We start from the raw sequence: 16,119 nt of genomic DNA, 5'->3' as shown, positions 1-16,119 counted from the left end.
AGAGAAAGAACCAGACATCACTCTGGTACATGTGCTGCTAGGAATTGAACTTGGGACCTCACACTTGAGTCCAGTGCTTTATCCACTGAGCCACCTCCCAGACCACATAGTATTTTCTTTTTGATGATAATTCCCACAACCTTCTTTGTGTCTCTTTAAAGATGTTTCTTTATCTCAAATATTATATTAATTATATCATTAATTATATCATTATAATGGTGTTTCCTGTGCATTTTTATTTATATTTCTTGAGATGTTTGGAGCTGCTGGACTATGTGAATTGGTATTTCATAAATTCTAGAAGCTACTGTCAGAAGAATTTAACAATATCATTAGTAGTCACAAAATATTCTTCAGTATCTTTAGTAATTTGTATTAGCATCAGACTGACTATATTTAGTTCTTACTAAAGGACTAATAATAGTTACCACAGTAGAATTCATTACTTTCCATTGAATGATGACTATATATGGTATATTTTTTATGCCATTGGGATGATTAGGAATATTTGGGGGATAATAAGGCTGTAGAGATTATTGGTAGCTAATGGGTAGCTATTTAACATGGCTGCACTGGTGTTAAGACACTGGCAGCTGTCTTCCCAATTAACCAGTTTGGAATCCTCCTTGGTTAGCAGATGACCTCATAAGCATCAGCACACAGCAGAGAGGGGCTGTATAATCAACTGAACATAGACACAAGCTTCAAAAACAGTCTTTCTGCTTATCAAAATAAGATAATGGAAATAAGAATGAAGACTCCTGCAATTATCCAAATCCCTTGTCAGGTTAAAGACAGTGGTGATTTTAAATATCTAGCTTGAATCATCTCTATATAATTTGACATACTCTCTGCATTCATATAACTGAGTTTTAGGCATATGACTCTTTTTATGTTTGTCACATTTTTAGCTATATTTGAATATGTTCTTGATATAGAGTTACTTTTTATTTGCCATTTATTTTGTCATAGACAGTTCCATCTGTTAGACCACCAGCCTGCATACGTAAGGTTCCAGAGGCTACGGATTTAATTCCCAGCACCACCCTATGCCAGAGCTGAGCAGTGCTGACCCTTTCTTTCTTACATCCCTTCCTTCACTACCAGACTCTCTCATAATAAATACATAAATAAAATAATATAAATCTTTTCAAGTATTTAGAGCAATTCTCTTGATAAACAATTTTCTAAGTTTCAGAGGAGTACTCGCAAATTGAATCTCTAGCCAGCAACTGGTGATGGCATTCAGTTCTGATGCTGATTGGTTCTCAGCACTGAGATTATCCAATCCAGGCAAAAAGAAATAATTTTCTCTACTGGTATTATTATAGCGTGGGTGGAAAAGGGTCTTTGCCCTTCATTGAGTAAGAGTTGTCTGATTCTCTGCTTGTTCTCCTTATCTTTCTCCAACATGGTGTGTCTGTGGTTTGCTAGAGGCTCCTGGGCTGCAGCTCTGACAGTGACATTGATGGTACTGAACCCTCCCCTGATATGGGCCAGAGACACTTCACGTAAGTGCATACTTTGGGGGTGGGGTGGGTGAGCTTTTGTGGGGTTTGGGGATAAAGGGTGTTAGTTTGTCTTGAAGTCTCAGACACTGACCCATAAGAATTGTGATACTAGGGAGTCGGGTGTAGCGCAGCAGGTTAAGCGCAGGTGGCGCAAAGCACAAGGACCGGCATAAGGATGCCGGTTTGAACCCTGGCTCCCCACCTGCAGGGCAGTCGCCTCACAGGTGGTGAAGCAGGTCTGCAGGTGTCTTTCTTTCCTCCTTTCTGTCTTCCCCTCCTCTCTCCATTTCTCTGTCCTATCCAACAATGACAACAACAATAATAACTACAACAATAAAACAACAAGGGCAACAAAAGGGAATAAATAAAATAAAATAAATATTTTTAAAAAATTAAAAAAAAAGAATTGTGATACTTCCTTAATGAACAGGTTTAGCTATCATATGAATCCCAAATTCCACAAAGTAAACTTCATGTTGCCTCTCTGGATGAGAACTGTGTAAAGAATCTCTATATGGAGAACATTTATTTTCAGGTATCCTCTAGTAAAAACTCCCTTACATCCTATTCCCTTGGGGTCTTCTGAAGTTAAAAATAATGATTTCAACATGACTATCATCTAGTAGTTTTATTATGCTGAGTTGTACTAAGAAAAAAAAATTCCTTGAAATTGTTATAAGGAGATGCAGTAGAAAGATCTCCCTTAATGAACTTGTGTTGTATTCTTGACAGGATTTATATATACTGTCTTTTTCTCCCAAATAAGGAAAGATGTATCAAGAGGCCTTATTACCACCCTATGGTCTCCTTATTTGTTCCCTTAGTTTACAATGTTTATTAGACATCTGTAAATGCACTGAGGTTTCCTGACAGAAGTTGGGGTGAGTATTCTTTAATTTTCCCATAGAAAGAGCACCTTGGAGCTAAAGTAGAGTTTCTTAGTGCTAAGAATAACCCTGTAGAAAGGAAGTATTACAGTCTCTTCTTGGATGGCTCAAAGAACTTGGATTTTTAAAAGATTTTTATTAATTTATTATTAGATAGAGATAGAGGAATTGAGAGGGGATGGGGAGATAGAGTGTGAAAGATACAGAGAGACACCTGCAGCCCTGCTTCACCACTTGTGAAGCTTTCCTCCTGCAGGTGGCTTGAACCTGCATCCTTCTGCACTGTAATGTGTGCACCTAACCAGGTATGTCACCACCTGTCTCTTTGAGGAATCTTTTGAACCTGCCAATATTACCATTATCTCCTATTATATATCTCTTTTGACCCAAAACTAATAAGAATTTAGCTAATATAGGTAAGTTGTGTGAAATTATTTTATAAATGAAGATAGTCAAATTTCAGGTGACTCAAAAGTGTTTGCTTTGAGCAGGGTACAGAGAATACCGTAAAGAGAAGGTTGTTTACATCCCATATGGATAAAAATCAATAAACAGTTAAGGGAAGTATTCGGCTTAACTATGTCTTGCCCCAAATTTCATATATTCACCTACTATATAACCTGTTTTTCTAAATTTTCCATGTTGATTACCTCTACTTCCAGTTGCTTTTTATTTTTCCCTTAGTTCTGTGCTATTACTGAAATGCTCAAATTCTACACAGACCCACAACACTGCCACAGATCCTTTATATAAAATGAAACTTGAGAAAGGTTCCCTCTTTTCAAAATCACTTTTTACTTGCCTATGAATATTTTTTTTTCAGACTAGTAGGAGGGTAAAGAAAAAGTCTGAATGCCAATAGTTCTTGTAACTTGAAACTTAAAAGGGGCTTATGGCTGTGGTGCAGAAGGATTCACAACGGGGAGCTGAGAATGAGTTTAAACAATAGAGGATTTATTTGGGTGAACCCGGAAAAGACAAATATTTACCTGGGTGCTGTAAAATAAGTGGCTCCATTTAAGATTAAGCAAAAGAGGTTTATCCAATAAAATCACTGAGGATGTGAGGGAAGAAGTCTAGTTAAGAAAGTGGTCAAAGTCCAAAGTCTGCAACCAAGTTACCCAAGATCACCTCATGAAAAGACCAGGATCCATCAAGAGAGAGAGCTGCTCCAAGTCAGTGCTTTTACACATTCCCTTATGTGTCCCCGCCACAGTCTGACATCATTCATATGCTAATTGTTCCAAACTCCCTTTGGGGTCACAACACTACTGAAGTTGAAAGCAGGGGTTTATACTATGCTGCTTCTAAAAATTGACTCACTCTTTCTATACAAGTTTATCTTTCATCTCAGGCATTTTTTTTTCTTCCAGGATTATCACTGGGGCTCAGTGCCAGCACTATGAATCCACTGCTCCTGGAGGCCATTTTTATTGGATAGCCAGAGAGAAGTTGAGAGTTGAAGGGGAGGCAGAGAGACAGAGACAACTGCAGACCTAATTCATCGCTTTTGAAGCAACCCCCACCCCGCCCCTGCAGGTGGGGAGCTGGTGGCTCACACTGGGATCCTGGGCTTCATACTGTGTGCACTTAACCCAGTGTATCACCAAAGGCCCCTTTATCTCAGTCCTTTACAGTTTATTGTACTTTAGATAATTACAAAAATAATAGATGGTTGCATACATTTACCATTTTCTTTAGAGACCTTTGAGATAATGTAAGTTAAAGAACTTTTTTTTCTTATACAGTGTTTTTCAAAATTTCATGAGTTTGGTCATATGCTATTCTTATTTTCTCCCTTTAAACAACTTGCTTGTGTAAGACATAAATTGTGACTGTCACAAATAATTTTAAGTAAAATGTACAAGCTTCTGCAGTATTCCTTTTTTTTTTTTTGCCTCCAGGGTTATTGCTGGGTCTGGGTGCCTGCACTGAGTCCACTGCTCCTGGAGGCTATTTCCCCCCTTTTTGTTGCCCTTGTTGTTTATGGTTATTGTAGTTATTATTATTGTTTTTGTTGCTGTTGTTGTTGGGTAGGACAGATCGAAATTGAGAGAGGAGGGGAAGACAGGAGGAGAGAAGATAGACACCTGCAGACCTGCTTCACTGCTTGTGAAGCAAATCCCCAACAGGTGGGGAGCCTGGGGATTGAACTGGGTTCTGTATTGTTTTCTATCAGACCTGTTAGATACTCTCATTTACATTTTAATAAAAATATTTTTATTTATTACTGGACAGAGACAGAGAGGAATTGAGAGGGGTGGGAGGAGGTAGAGAGGGAGAGATAGGGAGACATCTGCAGCCCTGTTTCACCCCTTATGAAGTTTTCTCCCTACAGGTGGGGACCACGGGCTTGAACCTGGGTCCCTGTGCACTGTAATGTGTGCACTTAACCAGGTGAACCACCTCCTGGTCCCCCAGTACTCTCATTTATGTATCTAAATTTTAGTGAGAGTTATTCTTCATCTTTTTGAAATCTCAGTTCATTTGAACATAAAGAAAAAATGAACATATACCAATATATGTATCTGCACTACATAGATACTATATATTTATGTATACTGAAACACAAGTACAGGTGACCCATTGACTATTAAAAGTTCTGAGATATGTTTGGCTCTTCATCAAACCAGATTTGTCACATGAGGCTGGCATATATAGGTCTGCCTTTCTTTTCTAGGTTTGGAAATAGAAAAAAAAATTAGACAAAGATTTGTAAAACTGTCTTAGGATCATAGTTTTAATGGTCCTAAAACTCTTCAATTGTTCCTTTTTATATCTGGTATAATACACCCAAATCTTAACATTTCCTATAAGGCTTTCAAGTACCTAGCTCTCTCTGACTTCTCCAATCTAATGTTGTACCTTTCTCTTTGACTTATCTCTGCTTCAATGAAACATTTTCTTCTGGTTTCTTGAATTCTTTTAAACATCTGCACATGGTATTTTCTCTACCTGAAATATGCCTTCCTTTATACGAGATATGTATGCACATGTCCTACTTCATTTCTTAGCTTACATGAATTTAACCTTTCATGTTACAATTTTATTTTATAGAGACAAAAAAAGTGGAGAGGTAGGGAGATAGTGAAAGAGACCATAATGACTGAGCTTCCTTCAGTGAGTGTGTGTGTGTGTGTGTGTGTGTGTGTGTGTGTGTTGCTCTTGAACCTGGGTCTCACATAGTAAAGCAACACTCTGTTTAGTGGGCTGTTTTTCTGGCATTTGTGTCACTTCAGAGACCACATCCTAATGTAGTTTAGATTATCCTATTCGTCTCTATTCTAGAACTCCCCACCCGTCAGGACTGAGAAATGACATTTCTCAGTCCTGTATAAAGTTTTGTGTATTTGGTTTTTGTTCACTACTTGTACTAACCTTTAGTTGTAGGAATGGAAGGTTGATGCCTTTGTCGTTTTCTTTCATTTTTCAGTTGTCAGGAGGGAGGACAAGTTTTGCACAAGTGAGTGCTAAGGAAGTATTTACAGATAGACAGATGTGGGAAATGTTTAAGGAATGGAAAAGAACTAGAGTTTATTCTTTATGGAGGCTTCCAGGAAGCAGTGATGGGGTAAATACTCATTCAACTAAGGCATGAGTGTCTAGTGGTACACAGAAACTGATGCAGACAGCACTCTGAGACATGGGGCTGGGGCCGGCAGCGATGCGCCCAGCTGAAGTCATGTCAGGTCCCCCTCCTTCCCTGTGCTAGTCTCTCATTCTCTCTCCCGCCCCATGTTGGAGGATCCAGGGGCAAGACAGCCTCCCCCCACCCCCAACTCCTCACCTGCAGAGGAAAACTTCAGGAGAAGTGAAGCAGTGCGGCAGACTTGGCTCTTGCTCTCCCTCTGCCTCCTTCTCCCTCATCTCTCCTGACCTTCTTCCTCCTCCCCTCTCCCTCTGCTTCCTTCACCCTCCTTTTCCATCTTTCCTTCCCCACCCTCCTTTCTTCTCCTTCCTCCTTTTTCCCTCCTCCCCTTTTCTGGTCCATCATTCTCTCTCTCTTCTCCCCTCTTCCTCTCCGCCTTTCTTTCCTCTTCTCCGTTCAAATAAAAGGGAGGGAAGGGGAAGGTGAGTTGGCCCCAAGGAGCAGTGGATTCCTGCAGGCTAGGAGCCCCAGAGATAAAACTGGTGTCGAAATAAATAAAAAATAAAGTCAAGTCGCGGGGATCAGCGGGCCCGCGCGGTAGTGAGAGGCGCCTCCGGGGCGAGCAGGTGACTCGGGCCGAGCCCGCGGGCTGTGGCCGCTCAGGTCTCGGGCCGCCGCGTCCGCGCATTAGCGCCTCCCTCTCCCCGCAGCACACTTCCTGTTTCTGGGAAAGGCGGAGTGTCATTACACCAACGGCACGGAGCGGGTGCAGCTCCTGGACAGATACTTCTACAACGGCGAGGAGTTCGTGCGCTTCGACAGCGACGTGGGGGAATACCGGGCGCTGACGGAGATGGGGCGGCCGGACGCCGAGTACTGGAACAAGCAGAAGGACATCATAGAGCAGAAGCGGGCCGAGCTGGACACGGTGTGCAAACACAACTACGGGGTCGTTGAGAGCTTCACGGTGCAACGGCGAGGTGAGCGCGCGGAGTAGCGGGGGCAGGGGGCCGGCTGAGTGGGTGTGAGTGAGAGTGCGCGCCCCGGCGGGGGAACACCCGACCCCGACCCCGACCCCGCGCGGCCAGGTGTCTGCGGGCGCAGGTCAGGCGGCGGCGGAGAGTGTGAGGGCCCAGGGGGGCGGGAGAGACGGGAGGCGGGGCTTTGGGTCCCGCACGTGGAGGGTGGGGGCTGAGGAGCCCCAGCTGGTCTCGGGGGCGGCCAGGGTGCCGGGCAGAGGCGGTAGGGACCCTGACGGGCTGGTTGCTTAGCAACGTGTGGGACTTTGGGCGGCTGCGCCAGGTGCAGGTCTAGGGACCAGCAAGGGTGGACAAGGTTTCCGAGACCGGGAGCCCAGTCACAGACCTACTGTGCACCCTTAATCCTGAATCCCCTCGGAGATGTGTCCTGAGTTTGCATAAGCATTTCATTAAGAAAAAAAAGGTATCAGGAAAATTGTTTTAGGGTTGAGGAGGAGGGAAAGCTGAGACACTTTTGGTTCTTCAGAGGCTTTTTAAAGGTAGAGAACTTTTTTTTAGGAATGCATTTATTAATAAACTATTCAGTTGCATTGGTTTTGTTTACATTATTTGAAAATTATTTAATTCTGTGTCTACCGTGGGTAGACTGTGTCTTCCCTATATAGTCTAAAATAATGCCTTCTTTTTAGGTCTTCTTCATAAAACATAGATTCATTAATTAAACGTCATTATCCACTTCATAAAACACACTGTGAAGATAATATTCCTATGCATATTTTAATCTTTTTTTTGTCTTTCTGTTATTATTATTGATCAACCCCAGGTATTCATTGCTCTGTATTAACTTTTTTTAAAATAGAGAGACAGGGGAGTTGGGCGGTAGCGCAGCAGGTTAAGTGTAGCAGGTTAAGCGCAGGTGGCACAAGGACCAGTAAGGAACCAGGTTGGGGACTCTGGCTCCCCACCTGCAAGGGAGTCGCATCACAGGTGGTGAAGTAGGTCTACAGGTGTCTGTGTTTCTCTCCCCCTCTCTGTCTTCCTCTCCTGTTTCCATTTCTCTTTGTCCTATCCAACAACAATGGCATCAATAACAATAAAACAAGGGCAACAAAAGGGAATAAATAAGTAATTAATTTAAAAAGAGAGAGACAGATGGAAAGAGTGAAAGACGTCATAGCATGGAAGCTTCTAACTATGGTGGAGGTCTGGCTAGTGCCTGAGCCATGCACTTGGTAAAGCGGGCACCCACCCAGGCAAGCTGTCTTACTTGACATGTCCTGTGCTGGTTTCTGTTGTTATTTAGTTTGAGCATTATACTGAAACTTATGACATTTTTTTTGTTACATATGTTGTGTTTCTTCCCCTTTTGGATACTTTTATTATTATCATTATTTTAAAGTTTTTATTCTTATTATGCTGTTCTGCAGTTGCTACAGATGAGTATTTTTGCTTATTCATTTACTTGGTAGGTCTCATGAATATTCCTCTATCCTTTAAATTATAAAATGTTACATTAATTACAATTTTCTCTGAATTATTTTTTGATTACACAAAAATTTGGTTTACTTAGTTGTTTGTAACTAAAATTTTGACTTATCTTACTCAAAATTATTTTTTCAAAATCCTCCCAAGATAATGTGAAGGAGATGGCTTAAACATTTTTAACAGCTGAGTAGTATTCCACTGTATCTTTTTCCTTACTTAATTTTGCTCAGTAGTATTTTCAAAACTATATTGAACATTAATGATGAGAGTAAGGAACCTTGTCTAGTTCCTGACCCTAGGAGACAGAGTTTCATTTTTTTCACCATTGAATATGATGTTAACTATAGGTTTGTGAGATACAGCCTTTATTATGTTGATGTATGTTCCATGTGCTCGCTATTTTGATAATCTCTCTTTTTTTATTATAAATAGGTTTTGAATCTTGTCATATGTCTTTTTAGCTTCTATGATATGGTCATTTTTTATTTTGATATGACTTATTTCATCATGTTAGCATCTCTTGGCACTGCCTTGAATTATGCTTTATATCACATATATAAGGACAATAAATAGCTAGCATAATGACTATATGACATCTATTAATTCTACTTGTTGACTTACATACTCTAGTTGTATTAACCCTCACTTACCAGAGGGTAAGTAAATATTATCATCCCATGTATTAGTAGAAATATGGAGTACAGGGGACTGTGAGGTGGTACATCCAGTTGAGCAAATCCATTATCATATGTAAGAGCCTGAGTTCAAGTCCTGATCCCTACCTGCAATGGGGTGAAGCAGTGCTGCAGGTCTCCCTCTCTCTCTCTCTCTCTCCCTCTCTCTTCTCTAGCCCCTCTCAACTTCCTTTCTGTCCTGTCAAATAAAAAAGAATTTAAAAAATGGAGAGGGTGTAATGGCCATCGGGAGTGGTAGATTCATTGTATAGGCCCAGAACGACAGTGTTAGTTCTAGTGGCAATAAATAAATAAAGTATAGAGGAACTAAGAAAAAGTTGCCTGGCTCAATCACTTCTTCTTCTAGTGTTTGCCCTTCTTCCGTAGCCAGTCAACAGCGTCAGGTTGAGCCTGATGTAAAGTTTTGAGACCTCCTTTGAATCTGGAGAGGTGGCAGTCGTTGACTATGTGGGTCATAGTCTGTCTGGAGCCGCAGGGCAGTTCGGGTCGTCTCTGGCTCCCCAGCGATGGAACATAGCGGCGCACCGGCCATGGCCTGTTCGATAGCGATTGAGGAGGGCCCAATCATAACGTGCTAGGTCAAAGCCGGGTTGACGCTTGCAGGGGTCTGTGATGAGGTGTTTGTTCTTTACCTCAGCTGACTGCCAACTCTGTTTCCAAGAGTCTGGAACAGAGAATTTCAGTGTAGGCGTAGGGGACCAGATTGGGTGACGAGACATCAAGCGTTGGACAGGGTGGGCGAAGATATCTGCATATATTGGCAGGTCCGGTCGAGCGTAGACGTGGGAAATGAACTTAGATGATGCCGTATCCCGACGAATATCTGGTGGGGCGATGTTGCTAAGAACTGGCAGCCATGGAACCGGGGTGGAACGGATGGTTCCAGAAATGATCCTCATGGAGGAATATAATTTGGAATCGACCAAGTGGACATGGGGGCTACGGAACCATACTGGGGCACAGTATTCTGCAGTGGAATAGCATAATGCCAGAGATGATGATCGTAGTGTGGAAGCGCTCGCGCCCCATGAGGAGCTGGCCAGTCTTGCAATGATGTGATTCCTCGCGCCCACCTTTGCTGCAGTGTTTATGAGATGTTCGTGAAATGACAGAGTGCGATCGAGAGTAACGCCAAGATAGACTGGCTGGGCTTCATGCCGGATTCTCGTATCGCCAAGCTGCACATTAAGCTCACGGGAGGCCGAGGCATGGTGTAGATGGAAAACAGATGATACCGTTTTTGCAGTGCTAGGGATTAGTCGCCATTTTTTATAGTAATCAGATATCAGAGACATGTCTTTCGTGAGTGTTTCCTCGAGGATGTCAAACTTGGATGCCTGAGTTGCACAGCAGATGTCATCGGCGTAGATGAACTTCCTTGAAGAAGTTTCTGGGAGGTCATTGATGTAAATATTAAATCACTCAATCACTAAGACAGTGAGTCTCAACTTGAATCTAGAAACCACAGTTTAATAATCTGTATGCCTTTTCAAGATCTGTAAACACTTGAGTAACAGTTTACTGTTATAAAAAGAATATACAAATGTCCTCTAATGGGCTCATACTGGGAGGATTAAATTCAAAACATATAACACTACCTCCTGTTGGATCAGAGATAGTGACCTCTGAGGAAGACCTGGGTTTGGAGAGTGGTAGATAGGCTGCCAATGAAGGAGACTTAATATCTTTTCTTTCTCACTTAAATTTTTTATTGATTTAATTATGATCAATAAATCCATTAGATAAGAGGGGGTACAGTTCTACACAGTTCCCACCACCAGGGCTCCACATCCCACCCTCTCCATTGGAAGCTTTCCTATTTATCTCTCTAGAGTATGGACCCAGGATCATTATGGGGTACAGAAGGTGGAAGGTCTGGCTTCTATAAGTGCTTCTCCACTGGACATAGGCATTGGCAGATCAATGAAGACTCCCAACCTATTTCTGTCTTTCCCTAGTGGGGCAGGGCTCTGGAGAGGTGGGTTTCCAGGACTCATTGGTGAGGTCTTCTGCCTAGGGAAGTCAGATTGGTGTCATGGTAGCATCTGAAACCTGATGGCTGAAAAAGCATTAAGATATAAAGCAAAAAAATTGTTTAATAATCAGGAATATAAAGGTAAGACTCGAGCAGATGAGATTTAGGGTCTCCATTTTGGAAAAAACTAGTAGGTCTATTTTAGGTATATTCCAAGGAGCCCATGACTTGACTAATTTTTGCCTGAGTCTAACAGCTAACATGCAGGTGAGCTAAAGACATTGTATGGGGAGATGGTGTCGGAGTTAAGAATAGGACTAGAAAGCTGGATCAGGAAGAGAGTAGCTCTCAAATATGGGAAAAGTATATAAATATTGTTAATTGTAAACCCCATCTATTTGATCTGGGGCCTAGATTAAGCACAAGAGCCTGTATAACGTTTTGCATTCTGTGGTAATAGGAACATTCTAGGCTGTACTCATTTAAGGACCAGTCTACTTCAAGTGGCAGAATATGTTGACCCAACCAACCTCCCTTCAGAGAGTGGGGCAATCCCTACCATTGTTGATCCACATTGAGGGCAAGGTCCTGAGGAGAGACTCACAACAGGGCCATAATGCTGTTGATGATGGAGATGACCAATGACAGTGAAGACAGAGATCTATTAGAGGTCTAGGCCCATAATATCTACTTGGTAATCCCAAGATTCCTTGACTTGGACCCTGGATGATGGGGTGGCCTAGTAATGACCAAGAAAATCATCATTGAAGTATACCCATCTCTTGCCCTTATCCAGCTTTTGTAGTCTTTATATCTGATGAGGGTAGCCTTGGAGTGATTGAGGGAAGTGAAATAGGAAGTAGACGAAGAGGGCATCTAGGTCTAAAAAGAAGCTATTTGATTAAGTACTTTATGTTGTCTTTTTTACAGTAATCAGATATCAGAGACATGTCTTTCGTGAGTGTTTCCTCGAGGATGTCAAACTTGGATGCCTGAGTTGCACAGCAGATGTCATCGGCGTAGATGAATTTTCTACTTGCTACACTTATTGAGTCACCATAAACTATTGTGCACTTTTGCTTTAAAGTTTTCCCCTAACTTATGGAGACTTGTGCACATGTGCCCTGTCTCATGGACCCTGGTCTATACCTAGGTTCTGTGGCTTGTTAGGAAATGTGCCACCTAAAATGGAATTAGAGTGTCTTATGAGCTAGGAAAGTTCTTATCAGAGTAATTGAGCTGAAGTGTTGACATTCTATCTTTCTCACTTTTCTTCTAGTTATGCCTGTAGTGACTGTGTATCCTACAAAGACACAACCCCTGCAGCACCACAACCTTCTGGTCTGCTCTGTGAATGGTTTCTATCCAGGTCACATTGAGGTTAAGTGGTTCAAGAATGGTCAGGAAGAGGAGACTGGGGTCATCTCCACAGGCCTGATCTATAATGGAGACTGGACCTTCCAGATCCTGGTGATGCTTGAAACTATTCCTCAGAGTGGAGAGGTCTATACCTGCCAAGTGGAGCATGCAAGCCACACAAATCCTGTCACAGTGGAGTGGAGTAAGAACTTTTCTAAACTCATAAATGATACCTCCTCCAAGGAGGGGACTATGGTTATTCCTGAACATCAGGTTTATTTCCTTTATTCTTTGTTCTTGGTTCTTTCTCCAGCATAGGCTACTGGGGGAGAAGAATATTCTGATAATTTATAGGTGTCTTGTGGCTTCTTTCTTTCTTTCTTTTTTTAGATTTGATATATTTATTAATTAAAGGGAAAGAACCAGACATCACTCTGGTATATGTGCTGCCAGGGATTGAACTCAGGACCTCATGCTTGAGAGTCCAGTGCTTTATCCACTGAGCCACCTCCTGGTCCACATCCTGTGACAGTTTCTACAAATACCTGTGCCCCTCCTCTTGGATTGGTAATAATCCATATAGATAAAGAGATGTTGCCTCTATTTTTAACTTTCTCATGCTAACACAGGGTATGGTTAATTCTCTGAACCCTGGTCACCTGTTACTTGTCTATAGCTGCAATTTTACTTGTTGTGTTGCCACTATGAGTTATTCATTATTATATAAGAATCCTCTAAAATATATGGATCTTTCTGATATGGGAGGAACTGAATCTCAATTTTCTATGTTTATCCAGTCCTAATACTTTTAGTGAATCTAGGACCCTACTGCACAGATGGTAAAGTAATAGCACTATGTTGGGGCTGTGCTACTTAAATGAATTCAGTGTCTGAATTTTGCAATTATTCAATGTCATTTTTAAAGTATATTTCCTTAAAATTTTCAGTTATTTTAGTTTTTCCTGTGCTTTTCACTCAGTCTTGTAGCTTCTAATTACAAGTCTTAGTTAGAGAAATTGTATTTTGGGTGAAAAATCATTAAGATGGCTTCTTTTCTCAGGAGCACAATCTGAATCTGCACAGAACAAGATGCTGAGTGGAGTTGGGGGCCTTGTTATTGGCATACTTTTCCTTGGCGTGGGGCTGTTTATCTACTTTAGGAATAAAAAAGGTAAGGAATACACTGGTAGCTTGGGTTTCTCGTAGAGTTTTCTTAGGGAGGAAATATGGCATTGCTCAAGTTAACCTGAAATTTCCTAGAAATTCATAAATCAAAAGTCCATGTCTACTAAGTTGACACATAAGAGTTATTTCACATACAGTTGAGAAAAATCTCATCATAAATAAAGATCTCAGATTGAGAACCTGGAGCAAATGAGGGAAGAGTCACTAATCTGATGAAGTTATACTGTATTTTTGTAAGAGAAGCTTCATGAGTTGCATGTTCTCAATTTCTGCTCTCTTTCCTATCCTGGAATCATGTGATATATATGGGTTGTGGTGTTAGAGAAATAATGGAAGGGAGGTCTTGTACCTGGGATAGTGTGTTTGGCAGTAGATTTACCTCCATATCTTTTTAGTTAATATTTCCACCACTCCTCTCTTTCCAGGACACACTGGAATTCAGCCAACAGGTAATATCATTTATTTATTTATTTAAAATATATTTTTTCTTAGAACAGATTTTATAGGCGATAAGGCAGAAAACAAATAATAAGATGCATTTTGGATATATTTTTGATCAGGCTATTTATACGACAACTTCTTAGTATTTGTTCTCTAAAGTAGCTTTGTTTCAATATGACATATAAACCCATGACCTCTTCTTTTTTAATATATATTTTAAAATTTTATTGGTGACTTAATAATGATTAACAAAATTATGAAAAAACAGGGGTATAATTCTACAATGTTGCCAGAGTTCTGTGTCCCCATTCTCTCCACTGGAAATTGCAGTGCTTCTCCCAAGGTCACAGATATGGGTTGACTATTATTTCTATAACTATCTATATATGTATATATTTGCCTATTTTTTTCTCCTATGGTCCTGCCTTCTCTTCCTTTATAAGTCATACCAACACCTCTTACTACTTCTGAATGTCCTTCCTCTTATCTTTCTCTCCCTCTGGGCTCTGATGAAGTTGGAGTTCAGAGCCCTTTGCTCATGTTCCCCTAACATTTTTCCCCTTCTGGGAATATGGACCAAAACTCTTTATGGGGTACATAAGGTGGGAATTCTGGTTCTATAATTGCTTCTCTGCTTGACATCCATACCCTCTTCTTTTTGAAGTGATTTATTAGCATGAGATTTTAGGAAACGGAAGAAAGTTGCTTGTAAAGTTCAAAATATCACTCTAATCTTTTACAGGACTCTTGAGTTGAAATGGAGATGGTGACAACCAAGGAAGACCCTTCTGTCCAAGATTTTTTTTTTTTACAGTACGCCATGAAAAAATTTTCTGCTTGACTCTCATTCTTTCACAAAAGGAGTACTTATTCAAGATTTGGTCTGCTCCTGGCTCAGTGGTCAAAGAAAACATCTTCCCTGATAGTTTCTTCAGTCTCTCTGAAAGCTTCCATTATTGATTGCAATGTCTCACCTATATGTTTTTCCAGCTTCTTTTTTATTTGACACATATTGCTTCTTATGCATATAATGTTACTTTTACTCACATTTCTATATAAAGTTTTCCTCAAATAAACATAAAGTGAAAAAAATCATCTGTTTTATACAACATCGAGGGAATTAAGTATAAAGAAAATAATTAAAGGCATCTGATGGTGGTATACCCAGTTGAGCACACATATTACCATGTGGAAAGACCTGGGTTCAAGCTTCAGTCTCCACCTATAGGGGGAAAACTTCATGAGTGGTGATGTAAGTCTGATAGTGTCTATCTCCCCTCCCCTTTAAATTTCTCTCTGTCCTATAAAAAATAAGTAGATATTAAAAGAGAGAGAAAGAGAGAAAGGAAAGATTATTATTAATACAATAAAGGTTTTCATTTATATTCCTGAATTAAGTCACTGGTGAATTTAGGTTTCTTTGAGCATTTCCATTTTATCTCGAATTTTTTTGCATTTTAATTAGCAAAGACCTTTAATGAATCTTTCCTAGAAGAAACCTTAAGTAGTTCTTTAGGAGAGGACTCTAATGAGCTCATAGCATATTGTTTTCCCACATCTTTGCATTTTTGGAGACAAACTAGTCTTTGGACATCAAGGGACACCAAAAGGGAACAGTAGAAATAAGAAAATAGATAGCTTGTATGAATATGATTCGGTATCTTTTTGCAACCATGATTTTCTCTTACTCTTTAAAATAAAACATTGTAAACTAGATATCTAAACTCCTTTTCAGTTAGTATAATTATGATCTTTAACACTTAAATATTTTTCGTGTTCTTATGTTACATGCTGACACTGTTACAGAAAAAATAGGGACAGCCAGAAATTGAGAGAGATGGTCAGTAGGGAAGAGGGAGAGAGACAGACACCTGCAGATGTGCTTCACCACTCACAAAGCTTTCCCCTTGCAAATGGGGACTGGTGACTCAAACCTGGGTCCTTGCACATGGTAACATTGCCCCCAACCAGGTGCACCACCACCCAGTCCCCCATCATAGTTTTTATGTACC

General features: G+C 40.7%; 1 protein-coding gene across 1 annotated transcript; it reads left to right on the top strand.

The window, feature by feature from the left end:
• The first annotated feature begins 1,331 nt into the window (after positions 1-1,331).
• Positions 1,332-15,823, top strand: LOC103117417 (DLA class II histocompatibility antigen, DR-1 beta chain-like). The gene is made up of 6 exons (XM_016190117.2): positions 1,332-1,511; positions 6,698-6,967; positions 12,402-12,683; positions 13,542-13,652; positions 14,092-14,115; positions 14,850-15,823. The coding sequence occupies exons 1-6, from the start codon at positions 1,412-1,414 to the stop codon at positions 14,861-14,863; spliced, it is 801 nt and encodes a 266-aa protein (XP_016045603.1). The 5' UTR covers positions 1,332-1,411; the 3' UTR covers positions 14,864-15,823.
• The last annotated feature ends 296 nt before the right edge of the window (positions 15,824-16,119 follow it).

Source organism: Erinaceus europaeus, chromosome 4, assembly GCF_950295315.1.
Source record: "Erinaceus europaeus chromosome 4, mEriEur2.1, whole genome shotgun sequence".
Lineage (NCBI taxonomy): Eukaryota > Metazoa > Chordata > Mammalia > Eulipotyphla > Erinaceidae > Erinaceus > Erinaceus europaeus.
The sequence above is the reverse complement of the archived record's forward strand: the minus strand, read 5'-3'. Positions and strand labels throughout refer to the sequence as shown.